We start from the raw sequence: 25,789 nt of genomic DNA, 5'->3' as shown, positions 1-25,789 counted from the left end.
GTTTCTTTGTATTCTCTCTATAAACATGAAAATATTATTTATACAAATGTTAAAGAATAGAATACAATCCTAAAGGAAATCAACTCTGAATATTCATTGTATGAATATTGATGCTGTAGCTCCAATACTTTGGTCACCTGATGCAAATAGCTGACTCATTGGAAAAGACTTTGATACTGGGAAAGATTGAAGGCAGGAGGAGAAGTGGGTGATAGAAGATGAGATGGTTGGATGGCATCACCGCCTCAATGGACATGAGTTTGAGCAAACTCCAGGAGCTAGTGAAAGACAGAGGTCTGGCTTGTTGCAGTCCATGGGGTCGCAAAGAGTCAGACACAACTTAGCAACTGAACAACAACAAAGAATACATTCACTGTGACAGTGAGAATCTAGGTTTAGCAGTGCTTATTTATTTCGAGGAATTTGTTAAACAACAGGGTGATTTGCACATTGCTTCAGAATATTGATGTATACAACAAGACTTAGAAAATAAAATTAGTACCTGTCACCTTTGCAAGGGGCTTCCCCGATAGTTCAGTTGATAAAGAATCCAGCTGCAATGCAGGAGAGCCCGGTTTGATTGCTCGGTTGGGAAGATCCACTGGAGAAGGGAAAGGCTACCCATTCCAGTATTTTGGCCTGGAGAATTCCATGGAATGTATAGTTCATGGGGTCACAAAGAGTTGGCACAACTGAGTGACTTTCACTTTCACCTTTGCAATCCTTTAGTGCCTGTTATATTAATCACTAGGTACAAATATAAAAAGCTTTCATTTGTGTCTATTATAGGCTTCTCCAGCTCACACAACTCCACAGACCCAGAATACAACTGGTCGTCGAAGAAGAGCAGCTAATGAAGATCCTGATGAAAAAAGGAGGAAGTTTCTGGAAAGAAATAGAGCAGCAGCTTCAAGATGCCGACAAAAGAGAAAGGTCTGGGTTCAGTCTTTAGAGAAGAAGGCAGAAGACTTGAGTTCATTAAATGGTCAACTGCAGGTATGGTGCATATATGTAAATTGTTTATTTTTAATAATTATGAACACACATTTTCCTTATTTTTTCCTAGTTAGCCATTCAGACATTTTAGGACACAATATTGGGTGTGTATGGAATCTGTAGTAAAGTGTAGTTTAATAAACCTGTTTGAATACCAAGATGAAGTAATATAACTTTCAATACTGATACAGTGAAGAAGTTTTTAAATGTAAGTGTTTACTTGGCATAGTACAAAAGTACCTAAACTATCTGGTTTAAACTTTATAAAGTTATGATATAGAGTTCAACAGAATCTTAAACTGTAAAATATTACTGGTACTTCACTTTTCTTATTTTTTGGTTCATGTCACAACTGTAGAGTTGGTTCAATTTGCAGTTTTTGTTTTTAAGTTCTTTTGTTCTTTGAATTATAAATTTTGTTTTGTTTTGTTTGTTTTATTTAAAGTGAATATAGTGCTCGTGAAAGGTGCCAGATTGACAGCTTTGGAACTGAAGGACTAATTATCCACAGAACAGGTACAATATGGCCAGTGGCAGTAGAAAGCATTTCATACTGCCCTGCCAGTGTGCCTCAGATTTATTTCTTAGGAACCCTATGTGGTATAAAGGTTTTAAGGCTCCTTCCTATTCAGTCTTTGGTAAGATTTTCAATGATGGCATTTGGCAGCACTAAGTCTATTTCCTTCCTTCTGTTTTTTCTTCCTTTTTTGGTGGTGTTTTTAATGTTGTGAATATTCTCGAGTAAAATCTTCTAAACTACCAATTGATGAGCATCAGTGAGAAAAATCGATGAATTTATGAATTAAATTGATGAATTTAAATTCATTATGAATTTAATGAATTGTAGTTATTATTGGTCAATCCTCTGAGCTGTCCATTCCTACTTAAGAATTAATCATGATTGATGATTGTTCTCATCTTACATCTTTAAAGATGTCACCAGTATCAGTGTCTTGTTTAAACACTTAGGAAAAAGCTTTCTAGCTTTTTTAGCTCCAGGGATAGCATTTCACCTAATGTAAATTTTAATAACTTAACACTTTTTCATATGTGAGACAGACATCTTTTAAAACTCTGTGTTGGGCTTTGAATATTGACATATTAGCTTTAGAACAAATAAATTATCTTGCAAAACTTACTTTTAACCATTTAAAAAATATTAAATATGATTTTAATTTTACCATATCACAGAGACTTCAGATATGTACTTATATACTAGGATATGTTAAATAATATATTACCTGATAAATAAATTCTTCTTCAAGAACGATTTTCATATCATAATTTTTCGAAACAAACGAATTTTTTTCTTTAAAGTGAAACATTATAGATACAAATTTATGTACTATAAAAATGGTTATCAGATTTCTGAATATTAATTATTAAATGTTTGAGTATGCATATTAATACAGTAACGAAGTGATTTAGGTGGATCTATTCTTAAACTAACAAAATCATTCTTCTGAATGACTTGGCTTCTTAACAGTTACATGGTATTAAAAATAACATTCTTTGTTAGCTTCAGTTGTCTTACCCATGGAATAGAGATAATAATACTTGCTGGTCCTCCTGCTCTACATTGTTGTTTACATCAAATTAGAATTTTTGCAGGCATTTTAAAATATATTAATTTTAATAGGATAAATTGATCAATATTTTCTTCTGTAATTTGGCTAATTATGCCTTTTTAAGAAGTGAAAATGTTTCAAAACTATAAAGTGGTATATAAATATATGGTTATATTCTCAAGGTACTGGACTTCAGGTTGGGCCAGTTTTCTGTTCTGACCCAAGTTATAACAATATTAACAACTTTTAATGAGATTGTTGTTCAGTGGCTAAGTCATGTCCAACTGTTTGTGACCCTGTGGACTGCAGCATGCCAGGCTTCCCTGTCCTTCACTATCTCCCACAGTTTCCTCAAACTCATGTTAATCATATTGCTATTTCCTTAATTATACTGCAGCCCTGGTCACCACTATGAACACCAACAGTGCTTTATTATTTCAGAAAACTTTGGAGAATTCAGTATTCACAATAAATGTAATATTTACTTCATTAATTTCATGTTTTTTCCATCATCCAAACTATATAAAAATATCATTATTGTAAAATTATTCATTTTTATATTTCCTAATTTGAGTAGAAATTTCTTGATTGGAGGAATAAAGGCAAGATTTATCACCTAGGTAAGAGTTAGCTAACACTTCAGTTTTGAAGCAGGCATGAAACTTTTTAAATAGAAGTTACAATCAAGAAATCACTAAGTTAAACTCTGTAGTTGAACATAACTACTTAAAACCTCAAATTAAAACAGAACCAGTTGTTTTTTTTAAATTGAGGTATAGTTGATATATAGTATATAATTACGTTTCCATGTACATGTCCTGATTCACAGTTGTTAAAGGTTATACTCCATTTACAACTTACTTTATTCCTTGTGCTGTACAACATGTCCTGGCAGCTTGTTTATTTTATACATAGCAGGTTTTTTAAATGTTTGTTTATATATTTGTCTGTGCTGGATCTTAGTTGTGGCATGTGAACTCATAGTTGAAGTATGTGGGATTTAGTTCTCTGACCAGGAATCAAACCCTGGGCGCTCTACATTGGGAGTGCAGAGACACAGCCACTGGACCACCAGGGAAGTCCCTACATACAGCAGTTTTTAATCTCTTAATCCCCTATCTCTGTCTTGCCCACTGGTAAGCACTGTTTTTTCTCAGTATCTGTTTCGTTTTTGGTTATTCACTATATTCACTAGTTTTATGTTTCAGAACCAAGATACAAGTGATATCATACAGTGTTTGTCTTTCTCTGATTTATTTTACTAAGCATAAAAATCAGTATTTTTAGTCACTAATAATTGAGGAATGGATAGCATCATCGTTAGAAAGAAAGTGTTCTTAGTTTTAAAGATGTATACCAAAACATGAAGCTAGGTGAGATGATGTGTTATTGGGTATTTAAAAAAAAACTTTTGCAAAAAAGAAAGAGAATACGGTCCTTTTGAATATATTAACCTGGAAAATGTCTAATACTATGGGCAAAAAGTAAGTTGCTTGAAAACAGCCCAGATGTCCATCAGTAGGTAAATTGTGGCATATACATCCAATGCAATATTTTTCAGCCACAAAAAGGAGTGAAATTACATGCTACAATGTGAATAAATCTCAAAACATTATGCTAAAGTGAAAGAAGCCACAAAGTCACATACTATATGCCTCCATTTATATGAAATATATAGACCAAATTAATCCATAGAGACAAAATGCAAATGGGTAGTTTCCAGAGATGGGGGGGAGGAAGAGGAAAATAGGAAGAAACTGGTTAATGGATAAGAGGTTTTACTCTTGAATGGTCAGATAGAGAGAGGGTGGTGGTAGCACAGCATTGCAGATGTGTACTAAATGCTACTGAATTTTTCAGTTTAAAATGGTTAGTTCTATATTATGGGAATTTCACCTCAACAGATTACTCAGAAGTCACATACTAAAAATGTATAGCATAATTCTTTTTCATTAATGAAAGCTTTATAGTTAAAATGTATAAATGTGTAGGTATGGAAATCAGTATAGAAATGAATCTTGAAATAGAGGTAAAATTTTAAGAATGACTTGTATTAGTTTGTAACAGTGATAAAGGGGGTTTGGGAAGAAAGGGTACTTCAACTATGACTTTCTCTATTGTTTCAAGTGGATATATGATTTTTTCCTGTTTTTTACTTACATATCATATAAAATAAGTTTTTAAAAAAAGTAAGTGACACATTCTAGTTTTCAGAATATGAAGAGTTAATATGCTTATAATAGATTCTGGAGAAAAAATTTCATTCAATCTGCCAACAGCAAAACTGTTAACTGTGAAGAACAGAATGACTTGTAAAGAAAATTGAATGTCAGAGAAATAATTAAACTCTACTTTATGTGAAAACATTCATCAGTTCTACATTTCCTTAATAATTCTTCACGTGACATACACGTTTAGCTGATCAGGGCAGTAATGACCCATGGTTACTTATATATAATAAAAGGTTTAATGAGTGTTGAGGTGTGACTGTTCATATTTTTACCAAATACATATTAGGTTTTAAGAAAATACTAATTATTCAACTTTACTGTCCCATTCACTGTATTTAATTATATTTTAGCTTTCTAGAATCATTGCTTTAAAAACAAGTTCATCAAATTGTATTAGAGACATTTATGGTACTCTAGACCAAGAATTGGATGCTGTTGGTTATAATCTATTATATTTTCAAAGGTAATATATGATTTTGTCTTTTACTTGAAATGGTTTTAACGCCGTTATGTCTTTGTCTTAAATACTCATCTTGTGGGTTAGTTTTCAGTTTAGAATTGCAGCATTTCCTTTATGAACAAAAGGCAGACTCATAGGAGCTCTTAACATCTGTGATAATACCTGTAGAATTTGTTGTGGATTTTGCTTTTAAAACTTAGGCACTGCAAATGTGTGTGGGCTGGAAGCTCGGTAAATTAATAGAAGCATTCTTTGATAAGATATGTGAGGAGTTTTCACTAATAAGTTAATGATACAGAAAAGGTTTTGTTTACTGGTCCATTGACTTAGGGGAAATGGGATCGGTTTTTTAATCCTGGTACCTAAACAGTATTTTACTTTAGTATTTATCACTTGAAATAGCAATGGCAACAATTGGGAGATAGTATCCAATACCTGAAAATTAAAAAAATGTTAATTCCTGAAAACCTCTAGAACTGTCTTTCTTCTCCACTCCCAGACTGAGTTTTTCACTATATTCTAGAGGGGAAAAGTAATAGTGATGCCACTTCTATCTCACGTATTTTATTCTGAGTACTTCTTTTTACTGTTGTTGCTCAGTCGCTAGGTTGTGTCTGACTCTGCGACCCCATGAACTGCAGCACGCCAGGCTTCCCTGTCCTTCACTGTCTCCCGGAGTTTGCTCAGACTCATGTCCATTGAGTCAGTGATGCCATCCAATCATCTCTTCCTCTGTTGCTCTCTTCTTCTCTTGCCCTCAATCTTTCAAAGTATCTGGGTCTTTGCCAATGAGTCAACTCTTTGCATCAGGTGGCGAAAGTATTGGAGCTTCAGCCTCAGTCCTTCCAAAGAATATTCAGGACTGATTTCCTTTAGCATTGACTAGTTTGATCTCCTTGGCTGTCCAAGGGACTCTGAAGAGTCTTCTCCAGCACCACAGTTTGAAAGCATCGATTCTTCAGTGCTCAGCCTTCTTTATAGTCCAGCTCTCACATCCATACATGACTATTGGCAAAACCATAGCTTTGACTATATGGACTGTTGTTGGCAAGGTGATGTCTCTGCTTTTTAATATGCTGTCTAGGTTTGTCATAGCTATTCTTCCAAGGAGCAAGCGTCTTTTATTTTCATGACTGCAGTTTTTACTAGTCTTTACTAAAATCTTCCCAAGCCTTTACCTCCCCATCTGTCAAACTCATAGAATAAGTACTATTTTAAAGATCAAATAAGAGAGGTAATAGAGAAGTTAAGATACTTAAGCTACTCTTCACAAAAATCAATGATAATAGCAGTGAGAAACTCCCCAAAGAAGAAACTATCCAATATTATTTCTTTAATTTGGGGGATAGTAGCTGAACTAGAAAGTCAAAGATCATGAATTTATGGAACCTGATCATCAATCTGTGGCCAAATATCAATGAAATGTTTTGATTGGTTAATCAGTTAGCTATCCTGTTATTATTTCATCAGTCTAATCTGCTTCAGACAAACTGTAAATATATATTTATATATAATTTGTTCATCAGTATGTAATTAACCTTTGAGTAGATACAAATAGATTAGAGCAATGGTATAGACAATGCCAAATAATTACATATTCTCTTAGACCGTAACTAGCATCTGCTTTATCTTACCAAATACATTTTACTTTGACACCCCCCCAAAAAAATCAGTAATTGGTCGCATTTGAATGCGACTTTATATATGTTTTCAAAATGTTTTCAGAATGACCCAGAAAGACAGTTAATATGTTCTGCAAATAAACTAATAACAGACAAACCAGAAAGGTTTTGGAGGCTGAATCCAATTATAATCGGTCTAAAATGCTTCACAGATACAGAGGTATAAGTCTTTCTTTTCTCCTTTAATCTTAAATCTGCTTATGGCTTACCATTTATTCCTTTCAGAGTCACTGTGACCTAAGCAGACTGGTTCTCTTGTGGCTCTCAGTCACGGTTTATGGAGCTGCCTGGGCTAAGTACTGTTCGCCTATGCAAGTTCTTTCCTTTATACGTATAATTATGTGACTATAATTCTTGACTGTTCTGTTTAATTTGTTGAATTTTCTGCATTTATCATAAATGATTTTTAAAATACTGGCCAGGCTTTGGCAAACTCTTCTAATTCTGCCTAATGTAAAGGTTATATACCAGGATAAGCCTCCTTTTATCAAATCCTACCTGGGACCTGATGTAGACCATAAGCATATGCTTACACTTAGGGCTCTCCAGCTCAACTAAATCCATTTCTTGAAGGTTTGGCCTCTCTTATCCAACAGTGTTTGCTTTGCAGTATTTCTTACAGTCCCAATTCTTTGCTAGCAACCATGTCCCATTGGCTGCTTTCAGTCTAGTGCTGATAACCAGTTTTTAAAGAAATTGAATATTAGGATACAATAAAATACAAACTATTGATTTAGTATAACCTTTTGATCAAAAATCATTTGAGCTTCAGGATTACCATTAGGAAAATCTCTTTATCATTATAAAATATTTTAGATCAGGATGATGGAAAAGATTGGACTAAATTTGTTTTGAGCACACCTTGAGTTTGTTGGGTTTTTTTTCCTTACAATTTCTGTCATTTAAAGGTATAAGGGGAAAATTACATTATTTACATTTTGGATAAAGAACGGCATACTTCTGTATTGTATGTCACTTCAGTTCAGTCGCTCAGTCGTGTCCGACTCTTTGCGACCCCATGAATCGCACGTAGCACACCAGGTCTCCCTGTCCATCACCGACTCCTGGAGTTCACCCAAACTCAAGTCCATCGAGTCAGTGATGCCATCCAACCATTTCATCCTCTGTCGTCCCCTTCTATTCCTGTCCTCAATCTTTCCCAGCATCAGGGTCTTTTCCAGTGAGTCAACGCTTTGCATGAGGTGGCCAAAATATTGGAGTTTCAGCTTCAGCATCAGTCCTTCCAATGAACACCCAGGACTGATCTCCTTTTTAGTATGTGGAAATTATAATATTTAAACATTTTTAAATTTCCTCCTCTCTTCCAGTTTTTGCCCCTGATTAGAATTAAAGTCAGTTAACACAAATATAAATTGTGAAAGTCTTAATCACTCAGTCATGTCCAACTCTTTGCGACCCCAGGGACTATATAGCCCACCAGGCTCCTCTGTCCATGGAATTCTCCAGGCAAGAATACTGGAGTGAGTAGTCATTCTCTTCTCCAGGGCATCTTCCCAACCCAGGTCTTCTACATTGCAGGCGGATTCTTTACCATCTGAGCCACCAGGGAAGCCTTATAACAGGAGTCAAATACCTTCTCCCTAAAGTCCTTAATGTTCATTACCCATTTTTAGCTGGTGGCATCTTTACATTTGTTGACTTGTTCATGGACCAGGTAGTCTGATTAGGTGAACAACCATAATACCACCAACTGTTAGATGGAATATCAGTTTCTGTATTCAAACTTATCAGTTTCAAACCTATCATTTAAAGAGAGATTTTTTGAATATATTTGAGTGCATAGGAATATTGTTTAAACACCCAGAATTTTATTTAAACTATTTTGTATCAGATTATCAACTTGTGACTGCTCAGGAATTTTATCTAATACATCATTTCCTTTCATAATATGGTTTATGATGACTGTCCATATAGAGTATTTAGTTGAAAAGGCATTTGTGATTTTTTAAATTCTGTAATTGAGATGATGCTATTAAGTATGTCAATCTTCCTTTTCTAAGAAAATGAACAGTGTGACTATGTGGTGAGGTTGTTGACAAAAATAATGAAATTAGAACCACTGACCAGTTTTATATTATTTAAGCTATTTCATTTCATCCTCTTTAGTGGGGTGTTTTTTTTTTACCCACTGGAAATAGATTTTAGAGAAGACCATAGTAATTCAGTGTACTCAGTTTATGCTAGGCCATGGGCTGTGATCTGGGGATATAGAAAGCAAGGTGGTTCCTGCTCTTGAGAAACCCCAATCTAACAGAAGTGGCAAATAAGTAAACAAAAAACAATCCAGTGTGATAAGTGCTATCACACTATCAAACACACATACGTACATTTATGTAAATATGGCTGTGGAAGCACAGAAACACACCATGTGTATTTCTATTGTCCTGAGTTGACTTTTAAAGATAGTGAAATAATTAAGGCAAAAAGGAAAGGTTTTCTAGATGGAAATAACTATATTTAGCCATACAAAATTTCTATTTATAGGTCAAAATGATTAAATATAGATTAATAGGTTCAAACTAATGAGAAGGGTGGGTCACAGGTACTCGATTATAAAAGATTGTGTATTCTTGACTAAAAATACATCAGTTCAGTTCAGTTGCTCAGTCATGTCTGACTCTTTGCGACCCCATGAATCGCAGCACGTCAGGCCTCCCTGTTCATCACCATCTCCCAGAGTTCACTCAGACTCAACGTCCATTGAGTCAGTGATGCCATCCAGCCATCTCATGCTCTGTTGCCCCCTTCTCCTCCTGCCCCCAATTCCTCCCAGCATCAGAGTCTTTTCCAATGAGTCAACTCTTCGCATGAGGTGGCCAAAGTACTGGAGTTTCAGCTTTAGCATCATTCCTTCCAAAGAAATCCCAGGGTTCATCTCCTTGCAGTCCAAGGGACTCTCAAGAGTCTTCTCCAACACTACAGTTCAGAAGTATCAATTCTTCGGCAGTCAGCCTTCTTCACAGTCCAACTCTCACATCCATACATGACCACAGGAAAAACCATAGCCTTGACTAGATGGACCTTAGTTGGCAAAGTAATGTCTCTGCTTTTGAATATACTATCTAGGTTGGTCATAACTTTTCTTCCAAGGAGTAAGCGTCTTTTAATTTCATGGCTGCAATCACCAATACATATCCAGCCCTATTTCATATTAGAGAAATTAATGAGAGAAACTTGTAAATGGGAGTCTCAAAATCAAGCTGACAGCAGAAAGAGGGAGAAACATTTTGGATTTTATATGTTGGATTATTCATAATATGGTTTCTTATAAGTCCTGTCATTAATAGAGATAATTAGGAGTATTGACACTAATGAGTTCAGTATTCCATAGAAATTAATTTTATCTAAATAACAGCCGGTTTTTTAAAGCAAAACTTTAAACCTTTTCTTTTGTACTTTAATCACTATACACCCCATTCTTGTCTCAAACACAATGTTCTAAACATAATTTAACTTTTTTTTTTTTTAATGGTTCAGAGTTCTTGTAAAGCATCAGTTTTTGTTTTGTGCTTTAACACAGCATTTACAATTCGTTGTTATTGGGGTGTGAGGAACTGTTTGACTCGACAAACTTGCCTTTGGATTACTGAGCTTTTATTCTTCTTGTGTGTTCCTATCATCAGTCACTTAAGGAGACCTAATAAGTCTAATCTACTAAATTATTTTACATTCAGCTTTCTGGGTAAGAGATTTAGGGATGGAAAAAGAAGTGCTTTAGCTTTTATGTATACCTTTTTGCTGTATTTCTTCATTTAATTTTGGGTTCATGGATGAAATGTGAATAGTTAATGTAAGTCCAAATAAGTAGAGGTATTTGTAAGTTAAGATTTTTTAATGTTATTAATCTGTTACATTCATATTATTTGTAGCTCTTGAGTATTGGTAATTATCACTAATTTATGTGTTAAGGTTTGGGGGTGATCCAAAGGAATTAATTGGGCTTTCTCAACTTGGAACTTCAACATAGAATCTACCAGATTAATGCATCCAAAACAAAGACTGAACTGCTCATTCTGTAATAAGAAGAAGGACAAATCATCATTGATTTATCAGATTTAGATGTGTACAAATGGTCTAGGTCAAAGGCAACTAAGCCGTTTAGACATTATGTCTACTTTCATTGGTTCCGTGTCCAAAAACACAGTGCCTTGTGATGTACTTTAGATAGCTGTGATTCTCCAGTTATTGTGTTTTCCCCTATGGAGATTTTCCTAGTTTCTAGAAAGCTGTTTAATTAGTTTCCAGGATAAATTTTTTTTTATTTCCAAGTGAATAGAGTCAGTGAAATTTTATCCTGACTCCCTTGATACTTCTAATTGTTCATATAATCAAAAGAGCATGTAACATGTGTAAAATAAAAATACCTTTGATAGGTAACCTGTGTAGTATATAAGCAGTTCCAAGGCAAATGATCATGTAAAAAACTTTGAAATACGCTATCCAGTTGTGATTTAAATTTTTATGTAAGTTGCAGGTTTTATGTAAATATTAAAATATAAAAGCTAATGTGTAATTAAATAAATTTAAGCAGCACATTTTTGTTTATTCCTTGGTATTTTAAAGATATCTGATTTTCATATCTTCACTTGTTTTAAACAGTGAAAATTGTTTAGTCTGATGTTGGTAAGGTACATAAGTTGTTTCTCCTCCAGAGTGAAGTCACCCTGCTGAGAAATGAAGTGGCACAGCTGAAACAGCTTCTTCTGGCTCATAAAGATTGCCCTGTAACTGCCATGCAGAAGAAATCTGGCTATCATAGTGAGTAATGTTCCATTACCTATAGCCTTAGGCTGTATCAGTGAAATACTGCCAGAGTGAACCAAGCTACCATTAAAAAAACGGAGACTGCAGTTCTAATATTTAATATTAAATATCAGAAGTTCTGCAGAGTTATTATGGAATGGAGGATATACTTCTCAGAATCTAGAGTTTTTTAATTTTCCTATATCTAGCTTTTTCCTAGAGATTACTATTGATCAGCAAAATGAGTTGGTTAATAATTTAAAATATAGTGAAAGTACTTATGATATTTTGTTTATATTCTCAGAGTAATAGTTTTCTTGGATTGACAGACTGAACAGTTCTTTTACAGCCTCCATTTAGTAATTTTTTTTTTTAATTAACCATCTTTACTTAACAATCAGTAACAGATCCTATTGTTGCAGTAGCAGATCCTAGGTATTCTTCCTTAGATAATCAGCATTGTGCAGTTTTATCGTTCTGAATGTTTATATTGAGCCTTCTAGTTACAAAAATACTAAACTAGAACAGTATTGAAATTATCTGCATGTAAGTTTCCTCTTAAATATTTCCCTTTAAAATGAGGTGGTTTTTTTTCTTCTGTTTTCAGCATTTTAGAGGTTAATTGTGCTTTCCTTCTTGTAATGTCCTATTTTGATAAGATGCACAATGTTGGAACCAGCTGTTAGTCTTGAATAAATGGCCAATTTTGTCCATCGTACACAAATTTGTAACAAATAACATAGCTGGGAATGCATTAGGAACATTCATAATATATAACCCATAGCTTTCATTTTTATGATTTAGTGATATTTCAGGATATTTGTAAATGTGAAGATTGTTTCAACCATATGTATCCACTTCATTTTAATTTGCCAGTGTCAGTAATTCAAAGGAAAGAAACATTTTGTATTGGATGCAAACAGTTCCTCAGGTGCTCACGATAAAACTTAATGGCCACCATCTTTACTTGTAGTCATTGTAAGCAGTTTCATCAGAATGGGCAATATTTTTTAATTTAAAAGATTCAGTAGATTTAGCAACTCTCTATGTCATGTATATTTAGAACATTGATTTTTGTCAGTTTTGAGCAAATATATCTCATTCCTTTGATATCTCGTCATTTTGACAGGATTGTGAAACACATTGTGGAGTAAATTGGAACCATGTAGAATTATGTTTGGGGTTGTGTTAATAATGACTGCTGCGGGGATGAGGCTATTATGGCTCCCATCTGACTTAACAGCATAATTTCCTTTAGAAGCTACTGAGTTCAGCATTATGCATACATGATTTTCTTAACAAGAGAGCTCTCCTGAATTTTAATATTCAAAAAGAAATATACAAATAATTCTATAAAAGTAGAAGGAAAATTAACTCTTAAGTTGCATTCAATTTATAATTATCTTCAATTTTTTAATATAAATTTATTGGATAACCCCAACAGTTTCCTGTTATCCAGGCAGTATATACTCAGCAAATGCAATCTAGTTCTTTATTTGAAGCCACAAAGATTTTTTTAAGTGTACAGATGTATAGGTTTGCATGCTGTATCCTCAAACTGACTGAAAATCTAGATTAATAAGTTTTTAGTGAAGATATACAAGGTTGTGAAAAATGTAAAAAAATAAGATATTTTGAAGTTTTGAACAGTTCCCATCTTTTTTCCTGTCTAGTCATCTATATGTCAGACTGATTGACGTCAGTATAGTTCTTGTATAAAATTAGTTCTCTTCAGCTCTACAAATTGGATTTTGTAGAAAATTAAAAATTTTTATTTTCAAATTTGAAGTCTGGAAAAAAAGGTGACTTCTCTGTCTAATAGTCAAGGCAAAGATTGCTTAAGTTAATGTTTAAATCTCAGAAAAAATCTGGAGAAATTTACAATTACATAACTGCTCATCATACTATAGCACATAGCAATTGCTAATGATAATGAGCTGTCATACTAGTTACCCTTTCAAAACAATGTGATATGAAACTCAGGTTTAGAAGAAATTGAGTAATATCACAAAATATTGCAGGTAAAAGTGACAATATAAAGTCACACAGTCATAGAGTCTCTTTTTTAACAACAGAAAGTCCCATATCCTAGGAAACCTTTCAGTCATGAGAAAACCATGACATTGATTTTAAGGGTCAAAACAAGAGTGGAAATATGAAAACATTTTTAATGTTTGGATTCTGTGAAGAATAAAACATAAGAGTAATTCTACTGCCATTAATTCATCTTCTGTAAACCTCTGGGCATAACTAACATAGCAAACACGGTTGTCTCGGTAATCATGAGAGAGAAGCAAAGCTTATTAGACCCTGAATGTGAGCTTATACTTTCACTAATGAAAATATGTATGCATACTAGTGGAACTTCAGAGAGTGAATTGTCAGATAACTGGTTTCTTTTGGTTTAAGCAGTGCTAAAAATGGCTCTTAGAGTAATAAGATCTCTTGTGTCTTTCTATTGTTTGTGATTTACACTAGCAATTTTTCTCCCCTTTCCATCTCGAACTGGACATAGATACAGCTGTATGACATTACAGAGGTATTTTATACGTAATTTATAAGTGAGTACCTGATTCTTTGTACAACCTAAAGATTTGTTTTACCTAATTCTGAAAAGCTTGGAGAAAGATACCTGTCCCTTATCACTTTTCATTTTGAGTCCATCTCCCCCATTGTATATTTACATGTCCTCATACCACTTGTCACAGGTCGCTCTATTTCTGAAAGCCGTTATATCCCTAGAACTTACGTTGAGAGGAAGGTCATTTCGTTATCATGTTGAATAGTGGTGAAATAGAGGGCTTTTTACTGTGCTCTCCAGTTAAACTGTTATTTGCCAGTGTTTTCTTTGAATGCATTATTATTGTATTGGCTATTTAACTGAATTGTAAATATTTTATAACATTCATTGTTGCTTAATCAGAAAAGTACCTTTATGCTTTAGATAATTTTAAAAAGGATTACTGACTGTGGTTTTTTTTTTTTTTTTTTTTTTTACTGTATCTTGACATCAAATTTTTATCCAGTGGGGCAGTTTTATATTTAAAGCAGATTATTAGAGATGGTGAGATTCTTTCAAAAATGCATGGATTTGAGGCAAAAGTATCAAAATTCTGTAAGGGTTACTATATTTCAGAAAACCCTCAAAAGGAAGAATTATATTTGAACTAAAGTTGTGCTTGCCAGATTCCTCCCCCTCTATCTTCTACATTACAAATCACTGGGTAAGTCCTGCTTCATGGGGTCCACAGTCTTAATAATTGACTTTCAGAATGAGCACCTGGCCATCAGTAAGCAGGCCAGTATGTACTCTCAGATTTCACAGAAAGCCAGCTAATTGTCATTTCTGAACACCAAATAAAAATTATTTTAATACCAAATGCAAGCTGCAAAAGAACACATCCTGTATAATACTGTTTTTAAAGTGTTCGAAAATGAAGCTGAACGATCTGTTTAGAGCTTTATACCTATCTGGTAAAACTTCAAAGAAAAAACAAGGGAATTATAAAAGGAATACATATAGAATGGTGATTACCTTTGGTGAAGAGAGGACCCTCCAGGAAGCACAAGTGTTAATTGCAATCTTTAAGTTGGGAAGCTGAGTTCACAGGTGTTGATGCGATCAGTTGTCTCATAACTTGCATACACTTTAACTATTTGTGGGTGTTATACAAATGGAATTATTGGTTTCTCTTCTGTTAAAATAAGAAAGATGTAGATTTGTTCAAGCCAAAAAATTGGTTATTTATTTCCATAAATATTTAGAATGCCCTATCTCCAGTTTTATATGGATTTTTATTTGAATCTCAATGCATGCAACTATAACAGCTGGTGGCATTTAGATTCTAAATATTGCTTATTCTCATGTGTATAAATCATTAGAATCAGGTGTTATAATCACTCATTGCTGCAGTAGATAGAAAGTCAGAATAAATATAGTTCTGCAGAGGGAATTATTTGAAGACATAATTTGTATGTTAGAATTCATTTTGATTATGTATATTTTCTAACGTTTTAATAACAAAACCAGTCTATTGGCCTACATGTCAAATGTGTTGCTGGGTGTTTCATTTTATCTATAAGAAACTTATCTCTCAAATTCCTACTTAATTTTCTTTCTTAACACTATTTAACAAATAATTCTTCAGCACTGTTTTACTGGGCATTGAGGTGTTTCCATGTGCATGCCTGTGCCTTCATTTGGCGTGTTGCAGGCAAAATTGCCTATCATGACTTACAGCCACCTTTCAGTTACTCAGTTACTGACATACCAACTTCTCTAAACTGATTCTGTAAAATGTCATCTAACTTTTTATTATGTACATTGACTCAGCCTGATAAATTTTTACAACTATTCTAAGAAACTGAGTAGTTTTCTTTTTCCACTCAGCTGCTGATAAAGATGATAGTTCAGAAGATTTGTCAGTGCCGAGTAGTCCACATGCCGAAGCTATACAGCATAGCTCTGTCAGCACATCCAATGGAGTCAGTTCAACTTCCAAGGCAGAAGCTGTAGCCACTTCAGTCCTCACCCAGATGGCGGACCAGAGTACAGAGCCTGTGCTTTCGCAGATTGTCATGGCTCCTTCCTCCCAGTCACAGCCCTCAGGAAGTTGATTAAAAACCTGCAGTGCAGCAGCTTTAGATACTCATTAGTGACTTCAAAGGGAAATCAAGGAAAGACCAGTTTCCATTTATGCGAAATCTGTGGTTGTAAATTTTTTTTTGTTTTTTACTTGAAATTAAATTTGACTCTAAAGTTGGTGTAGCAGCAGTTGATGATCAGACTGAACAAGTTTTTAGTCTCTGGAAAAAGACTGATTTTGCTTTTTTTATAAATATTGTTAGATTTATTAATTTTTCTGTGCTCAATGTGTAAATTGTATTATAATTCATTGTGGTTTATTCACTTTTAATTTGGGGGTGTTTTAATAAATGGGGGTGTTACTGAATCTCTCTTCCTACTTCCATTTCTTTTGACCACCTCTTAACCCTCAACTATGATGGTAGTTTTGTTATATCATTTATACCAAAGTTCTGCATAGTCCCTATTGACTTTGTAATGTTAACAAGGTCATAAAGTACTAGCAAGAGAAAGAAATTTGCTTTTAATCTTTTGCCTTTTATTTTGCACATTATGCAAAAGGAAGAACATTACTGGACACTTTTTAAGTGAGTGAAATGTGGTAAAAGACATACAGTGCTTTTATGCACACTCTTAGTGAAGATCAGTAATAGTGCATTTTCTTTAAGATTTTAAATAAGCATGAATATTGGAATCCTTTATCATTTCAATAATGACTGTTTTTCAAGTCTTAAATTCAGTATTTTAAATCCTACGTTTTGAGGCTAATATGAAATAATATAAAGTACAATACAGGGTTATCGGATACTTAATAATTTTTTGATATTAGATTTTTGGTTTTGTTTATTTTTTACAGATTTCAGGTTTTAAACTGAGAAGTTTATGCATAATCAAGTAAGGTATGGTTGCCAGAAAAGCCTAAAAATTACTACTTAGAAAATTTAAGACTGTTTACCCCCATTGTCTTGTACTTGCAAGCTAACTTGTACTTGTGGAAGCACTGTCATCTTTTAGTAGCAAATTTTGATAACGTTTCTCGTGGGAAAAAATCAGTATCTATCTTTAGAACAATGTAACTATAATGTGGGACACAAGAGTGAGTGGGAGAGTGTGCGTATGTGTGTATGTGTGTGTCTTTCAATAGTTTATGCCAGCAATCTTTGCTTGAATGTTTAATGATGCCTTCGGTGTGATGCTGGCCAATAGATGATTGCAATTTAAGATGTCATTACTGTGCAGGCTTGGATAACTAACATTCCATGATGTAGTTTGTTTCTGATGAGATGATTGTAGGTACACTTTTCTCATTATCCAATCATCTGTGGGATACTGAGTTTTCTAATGTGCCATTATCTATTTTTATTCTGCAGTTATGTTCAAAATACAGTACAATATTTTAAAATAGACAAAATTGTTAAAAATAAAGTAGTAGATGTGTGTAAGAAAACTTTGTAAAATAGTTATGAGTCCTCCCCAGTAGCAACTTCTGGCATTCAAGCAGGATTCCATTATGTAAATATCTGTAACACATTTATAATAAGTTGTGTAGTTTGTTCTGCATCCATACTACACTATTTGCTAAAGTCTCAGTGCCATCTCTGAATGAGACTGACATTTAAAAAATCTGTATGGAATATCCTTGACAGTTCAAGGAAATATCCCACCTTGCCTAAGTTCCGAACTGGGAAACATTCAGATTATACAAATGACATTTCAGGACTTTTAAGTATGAAGATAATAGGAATTTTATTATTTGGCTTATAAAAAATGAGAGCATTTTTGGTTGATAATTCTACTTCTAAAGTTTTTTTTTTTTTAACTGATTTTATAATTTTCAGGTACTTAATTTCTAATCATGACTTTGCCATAGTTATGCTAAGGAGTTGATCTCAAAGGCACAAAATATGAATTCTTCAAGAAGGCTGTTTTTTATTGTAGTTTGGATGGGTTAGGAAAAGCCTCCGTTTTTCATTCTCCTAGGTCAGTCAGTGCATTTTTCTTAAATTTTATTATTTATGCAAGATAAAGTTCTTTGGTAACAGGAATTCTTGCAACTGTAAAATAAAACTACATAGATGTAAGAAGTCATGTAAACGGTTAATGAGCTTATTACCAAGGTTAGCAAAACTCATTGTAAATCAGTCTGTACTCAGCAAATAAAAATCATTATTAGTTGTATAAACACAAATTCCATTTTGACTTTCAGGATGTCACACTACTTCTGTACCTAGCATTTTGGGTCCTTATATTTGCAATGTTATACAAACTGTACTATTTTCTTTTATGTGCAGTTTGCATGAGTAAACCATCAAAGAATAAATTCTATCTTTAAATTATGTTCATAATTTGCTTGTTCTTACCTGTCTTTCCTAAAGTAAGATTACATGATAATGATGTTTTTCTCCTTCAGAATGAGAAGAACCTAATATTCTGTTTCCTGTGATAAAATTAATTTCTTCTCAAAGACCTTTCAGCTGCAAGGTCACTCAGGCCTCTTTCTTCTTTCCTGCATTCACTTTAACCCCTATCCATACAAAATGAACCTTTAATTTATGTCTCCAGCCCAGAATATTCCCTTACCCACATACACAGCTACTACACACAGATGCGCCAGCCTTTGGTTTATCTTGGTAACTGCCTGCCAAAACAACTCTATCTTTTACTCTGAATTGTATAATCTTCCCTTACCCTACCTTCAAACACACTGCTCCCATAATGTTTCATAAATCAATTGATTACCACACCATCCTTCCAGTTGCTGAAGTCAGAACAACCTTGTTCTCATCTTGATTCCTCACTTCTCACTACTCACATCCAACACATCAGGAAATGCTGTTACTTTCAAAATAATACAGAATTCAACCACTCATCATTTCCAGTGCTGTCACCCCGATCTCTGCCCTCGTCGTTCCTCACCCAGATTACTGTATACCTTACACCCACCTCCTTTCTTTCACCCTGGCTGCTACAGCCCATCCTAGATACAGGAGCGCCACTGAAGCTTTCCAAACATGCATCAGGTTAGGGCACTCCTCTGCTCCGAGTTCCAGAGCGGCTCATTACACTCAGAGCTGGAGCCCTTCCGGGGGCCTACAAGGTCTGTTCCCCAACCGCATCCCATTATATCTCTGGCCTCGTCACCTACCACACTGAGCACTAAAGGTGTCCGTTTTTCTTCTAGGCACTGGGTATACACTAACAGCCAAAACAAAAACCCCTGCTTTGGGGAAGCTTACGTTCTAAGTGGGGAGAGGGGTCTTAGGGAAACACAACACAGTATCAGTACATCATCTTCCTATGTTATAAAAGAAGCCAGAAGTGCCAAGTGAAGAAAGACACACCAGATGTGCTGGAGAGCACTGGAGTGATGATTCAGTCTTCTCTCTCAGAGCCAATCTGAAAAGATATAAAGAAACACGTGGTTATTTTTTCATTTTAAGGTATACATTTCATAAATGTGCTTAATGTAATTACATGATATCAAAGACTTCATGAAGACAAACTGATGTGTTTCTGTAACAAAGTTTGACCAATGATACACTGAGAAACTACACATTTGCTTTATTTCAGAGGATAGGAAAGATAAGTAAATTCCACACGAGTTTAAGTGTAGTTCTGCTCATTATCCATCTCTGAAACTATAGTTTGATGTCTGACAATAATAATTTATTTGTGAGAATGTAATTATGAGAGAATCCATTTACTGCTGGGACTTCATTTTATAAAAATATATACATGTACACACACAGAGACATGTATACACTAAATACCTAAAGAACACAGTTATAAAACCAAGTAGAAGAAAATTTTAATCTGATATTTCTAGATTACCTTGACCACAAGATAATACTTAACTTTTGAAGCAATTAAAATTATACCATTTTATGTCTGATATAACTGTGAAAAATCACTTCTTTAAACTTTCAATACAAATACATTTTTTTCTGTGATTCTCATACATTTTTAAGTGAAGGTCTTTCTAGCCGTCTAAAATTAGACTAAGAATTGGGTTTTCACTGAAGGAAAGTATTAAGATCCTTCTGTGTGGGAGAAAAAAACTCACAAAAAGTAGAATAAGGATTTTTCTGGAGAAATAAATAGTTCTACCATTTAAGTAAATGGTGAGTTGCCAATTATACATTGCCATAGAAGAAGTAAAATTAAGGGAAATGTTTCCAGAAGTACACATTTATTAATTCTGAAATAACTAATGCCATGTGACATTGGAACCTGTTGTAGCAGTCCAGTGCACCAAATATTGTAAAATTTTCAAAAATGTCATAGCACTCAGACTAGAAGAGTTCTGATATTCATCAATGGGCCAGTAAGTTGTATCTTTTTCCCTCAAATGGACATGCAAATTTTTCCAATGACTATGAGAAGAGGATGGTATGAGCACATGAGGATTGTCATGATCATGGTGCTTCTCTTGCTTTATTTTGCATTAGATTTTACATTTCAGAAATAATTCATTGAGCTAGAACCATGGTTTTATCATGCATTACCTCAATTATGTGGGAAAGTACTTATGATTATGAATTTCATTTTTAACTATCAAGTCAAATGTAGTTTTACTTTATTAATTTTACAGTAGGTTTTCCTTTCTATGAAAGTAGACAAAAGAGACTGTTCCCTCAAAAGAGCTCTTTTTAAAATTTTTGCTTTAATGATTTTTTAAAAGCATGTTAATTAAGAATTGCTGTTTTCCATAACCTGACACAAAAAGTATTTAAATGAAGTTTACCTAACAGAATTTAAGATGATAGAGTGAGTTGTCTTGAGTTTCTCATAACTGGAAGGAAAGAAATGCATTATGTGATGCTTGAGAAAATGCAAAAGTATGTCACTACCATTATCCTCAAAAAGAAACCCTTTTGCACAGTACAGTATTAATTGGTAATTTTATTTTTTTTCTTACCAATACTTTTTAAAAATCTCTCATGTAATTAAACAGTAGCTAAATTTCTCTATTTTTAGGAGATGTGCTTGTTAAAATTCTGTTAATAGGGTCTAATAATATCATTGAAAAATAAAATGAGTTAGGTAATATAGCTATCAGCATAATTAATTTGAGCATTTAAAACTTATTCAACAGACAATTAATGACTTTCCCCAGTTGCTAAACTTTAGCATTACATCTTAATCTGTTCAGTTCAGCTAATGGATTCTGAGGTAGCTTCCAACATTGAGGTACACTGCTAAATTATGAACAATCACATCAATAGTCTAAATTAACATATTGCAAACAAAGATCTTCAGATATTTTTCATGACTGAAGATCAAAACTGGAAATTCTTTTTTATGGACTAGAGATTATTTATGACAAGATAATATTAGATGACAGTTTTGAAAATGTCTATTTCTGTTGTCATTTTCATTGTGTTCTATTTATCTGTTGAAGTTATATAAGTGGCTCAGAAGTAGTAAGCGCTTGATCTATAATTTAAGAACTTGCATAAAATATTTGTATGTTTGCTATAACTAATAGTGCATAGGTATATATAATTTTTAAATCATTTATCATTTAACAGTGCTTTAATCTCTTGCTTAAAGATTTCCCCCAATTTTTTTCTGAATTTCTAACATAAAAATATTAATTTAGGTGTCTCATTTCTCTTGCTGGTGAAAACACTTATGAATATTGGCCCACTAAATGAAGTACCTAATAAGCACGGACTTTGCACTGAGGTGTTGGACTGTAGGGACCACAGTAAAAATAAAGACCAGGATCTTACCGTCAAGGATAATCCATTTGGAAAGACAAAATATTTGTTACATCTATGACAGTTCAGTTCAGTCGCTCAGTCATGTCCAACTCTTTGTGACCCCATGAATCGCAGCACAACAGGCCTTCCTGTCCATCACCAACTGGAGTTCACTCAGATTGACGTCCATCGAGTCAGTGATACCATCCAGCCATCTCATCCTCTGTTGTCCCCTTCTCCTCCTGCCCCCAACCCCTCCCAGCATCAAAAGTCTTTTCCAATGAGTCAACTCTTCGCATGAGCTGGCCAGAGTGCTGGAGTTTCAGCTTTAGCATCATTCCTTCCAAAGAAATCCCAGGGTTGATCTTCAGAATGGACTGGTTGGATGTCCTTGCAGTCCAAGGGACTCTAAAGAGTCTTCTCCAACACCACAGTTCAAACACATCAATTCTTTGGCGCTCAGCTTTCTTCACAGTCCAACTCTCACATCCATACATGACCACTAGAAAAACCATAGCCTTGACTAGACGGACCTTAGTTGGCAAAGTAATGTCTCTGCTTTTGAATATACTATCTAGGTTAGTCATAACTTTTCTTCCAAGGAGTAAGCGTCTTTTAATTTCATGGCTGCAATCACCATCTGCTGTGATTTTGGAGCCCAAAAAAATAAAGTCTGACACTGTTTCTACTGTTTCCCCATCTATTTGCCATGAAGTGATGGAACCAGATGCCATGATCTTCGTTTTCTGAATGATGAGCTTTAAGCCAACTTTTTCATTCTCCACTTTCACCTTCATCAAGAGGCTTTTGAGTTCCTCTTCACTTTCTGCCATAAGGGTGGTGTCATCTGCATATCTGAGGTTATTGATATTTCTCCTGGCAATCTTGATTCCAGCTTGTGTTTCTTCCAGTCCAGCGTTTCTCATGATGTACTCTGCATAGAATTTAAATAAGCAGGGTGACAGTATACAGCCTTGACGTACTTCTTTTCCTATTTGGAACCAGTCTGTTGTTCCATGTCCAGTTCTAACTGTTGCTTCCTGACCTGCATACAGATTTCTCAAGAGGCAGGTCAGGTGGTCTGGGATTCCCATCTCTTTCAGAATTTTCCACAGTTTATTGTGATCCACACAGTCAAAGACTTTGGCATAGTCAATAAAGCAAAAATAGATGTTTTTCTGAACTCTCTTGCCTTTTCCATGATCCAGCGGATGTTGGCAATTTGATCTCTGGTTCCTCTGCCTTTTCTAAAACCAGCTTGAACATCAGGGAGTTCATGGTTCATGTATGCTGAAGCCTGGCTTGGAGAATTTTGAGCATTACTTTACTAGCATGTGAGATGAGTGCAATTGTGCGGTAGTTTGAACATTCTTTGGCATTGCCTTTCTTTGGGATTGGAATGAAAATGGACCTTTTCCAGTCCTGTGGCCACTGCTGAGTCTTCCAAACTTGCTGGCATATTGTGTGCAGCACTTTCACAGCATCATCTTTCAGGATTTGAAACAGCTCAACTGGAATTCCATCACCTCCACTAGCTTTGTTCGTAGTGATGCTTCCTAAGGCCCACTTGACTTCACATTCCAAGATGTCTGGCTCTAGATGAGTGATCACACCATCGTGATTATCTGGGTTGTGAAGATCTTTTTTGTACAGTTCTTCTGATAGGAAATAATCAAAAACTACAACTTCTGAAACAGGATTTATTAGTTCACAAAAGAAGACAAACCATATTATATTTGAACTTCACCTTAAATTATGAATGAGATGGGTAGAAAGGAAACAAAAGTCACAACAAAAGACCACATAAATGAGTTATGTTTATAACAATGGAAAGATAGGAAGAAGAGGGTTAGTAATGAGCAAAACTGCATAGCTGGAATAGGGCTAGTTTATAGAGGGTCCTAAGGCAAAGAGTTGGACACGACTGAGCAACTGAACTGACTGACTGACTAAGGTATATTGTCACCTTCCTTATTTAACTTATATGCAGAGTACATCATGAGAAACGCTGGGCTGGAAGAAGCACAAGCTAGAATCAAGATTGCTGGGAGGAATATCAATAACCTCAGATACGCAGATCTGCCACCCTTATGGCAGAAAGTGAAGAGGAACTAAAAAGCCTCTTGATGAAAGTGAAAGAGGAGGGTGAAAAAGTTGGCTTAAAGCTCAACGTTCAGAAAACTAAGATCATGGCATCCGGTCCCATCACTTCTTAGAAAATAGATGGGGAAACAGCATCAGACTTTATTTTGCGGGGCTCCAAAATCACTGCAGATGGTGATTGCAGCCATGAAATTAAAAGACGCTTACTCCTTGGAAGAAAAGTTATGACCAACCTAGATAGCCTATTGAAAAGCAGAGACATTACTTTGCCGACAAAGGTCCATCTAGTCAAGGCTGTGGTTTTTCCAGTGGTCATGTATGGATGTGAGATTTGGACTGTGAGGAAGGCTGAGCACCGAAGAATTGATGCTTTTGAACTCTGGTGTTGGAGAAGACTCTTGGGAGTCCCGTGGACTGCGAGGAGATCCAACCAGTCCATCCTAAAGGAGATCAGTCCTGAGTGTTCATTGGAAGGACTGATGCTGGGGCTGAAACTCCAATACTTTGGCCACCTCATGCGAAGAGTTGACTCATTGGAAAAGACTCTGATGCTGGGAGGGATTGAGGGCAAGAGGAGAAGGGGACGACAGAGGATGAGATGGCTGGATGGCATCACCAACTCGATGGATGTGAGTTTGAGTGAACTCCAGGAGATGGTGATGGACCGGGAGACCTGGCATGCTGCGGTTCATGGGGTCACAAAGAATCAGACACGACTGAACTGAACTGAAGGGATTTAGAAAACAGGCAACTATTGACTTGGCTTTAAAAATGCACAATAGGAAGTCGGGCCCATGTGGCAATCAGCCTACAAATAGCACTAATCCAGCCATGAGTTGTAACCAGCACTAAGGGGAGAAGAGCCAATTCAGAGCAAAAGGAATAGGAATATCACTCAGCCATTAAAAAGAATGCCTGCAATGCAGGAGATCTGGATTCGATCCCTGGGTCAGGAAGATCCCCTGGAGAACAGAATGGCAACCCACTCCAATATTCTTGCCTGGAGAATTCCATGGACAGACGAGCCTGGTGGGCTACATATACATAGTCCCTGGTCGCAAAGAGTTGGACATGACTGAGTGACTAACACTTTAATTTTCTAATGCCATTTGCAGCAACATGGATGGACCTAGAGATTATCGTACTAAATGAAGCAAGACGGATGTGAAACACTGTGTGATAGCCCTTATACACAGAATCTAAAAAGAAATTATACAAATGAACTTATTTACAAACGGACTCACTGACTTAGAGAACTTAGAAACTTAAGGTTACCAGGGGGAAAGGGTTGGGGTGGGGATAGTTAGGGAGTTTGCGATGGACATGGACACACTGCTATATTTTAAATGGATAACCAACAAGGACCTATTGATTAGCACAGGAAACTACACAATGTTACGTGGCAGACTGGATGGGAGGGGAGTTTGGAACAGAATGGACACATGTATATGTATGACTAAGTCCCTCTGCTCTGCACCTGAGACTATCACATTATTAATCAGCTATACTCCAATATGGGCTTCCCCAGTGGCTCAGCAGGAAAGAATCTGTCTGCAATGCAGGAGACAGGTTCAGTCCCTGGGTCGAGAAGGTCCCTGGAGGAGGGCATGGCAGCCCACTCCAGTATTCTTGCCTGGAGAATATCATGGACAAAGGAGCCTAGTGGGCTACAGTCCACAGGGTCACTGACTGCAG

At 35.3% G+C, this 25,789-nt stretch overlaps 1 protein-coding gene across 2 annotated transcripts in view; it reads left to right on the top strand.

Moving 5' to 3' along the window:
* ATF2 (activating transcription factor 2) overlaps nucleotides 1-18,628 on the top strand; it is a 79,881-nt gene extending 61,253 nt beyond the window's left edge. For both annotated transcript variants that reach the window (XM_040228202.1, XM_040228201.1), the window contains 3 exons: nucleotides 790-996; nucleotides 11,611-11,716; nucleotides 16,092-18,628. In XM_040228202.1, coding sequence (XP_040084136.1) covers nucleotides 790-996; nucleotides 11,611-11,716; nucleotides 16,092-16,318 — 540 coding nt within the window. In that variant the 3' untranslated portion in view covers nucleotides 16,319-18,628. The remainder of the gene's footprint in view (nucleotides 1-789; nucleotides 997-11,610; nucleotides 11,717-16,091) is intronic.
* Nucleotides 18,629-25,789: the final 7,161 nt, after the last annotated feature.

Source organism: Oryx dammah, unplaced genomic scaffold, assembly GCF_014754425.2.
Source record: "Oryx dammah isolate SB20612 unplaced genomic scaffold, SCBI_Odam_1.1 HiC_scaffold_27, whole genome shotgun sequence".
NCBI lineage: Eukaryota > Metazoa > Chordata > Mammalia > Artiodactyla > Bovidae > Oryx > Oryx dammah.
Note: the sequence above shows the minus strand (reverse complement) of the source record. Positions and strands in the feature narration are given on the sequence as shown.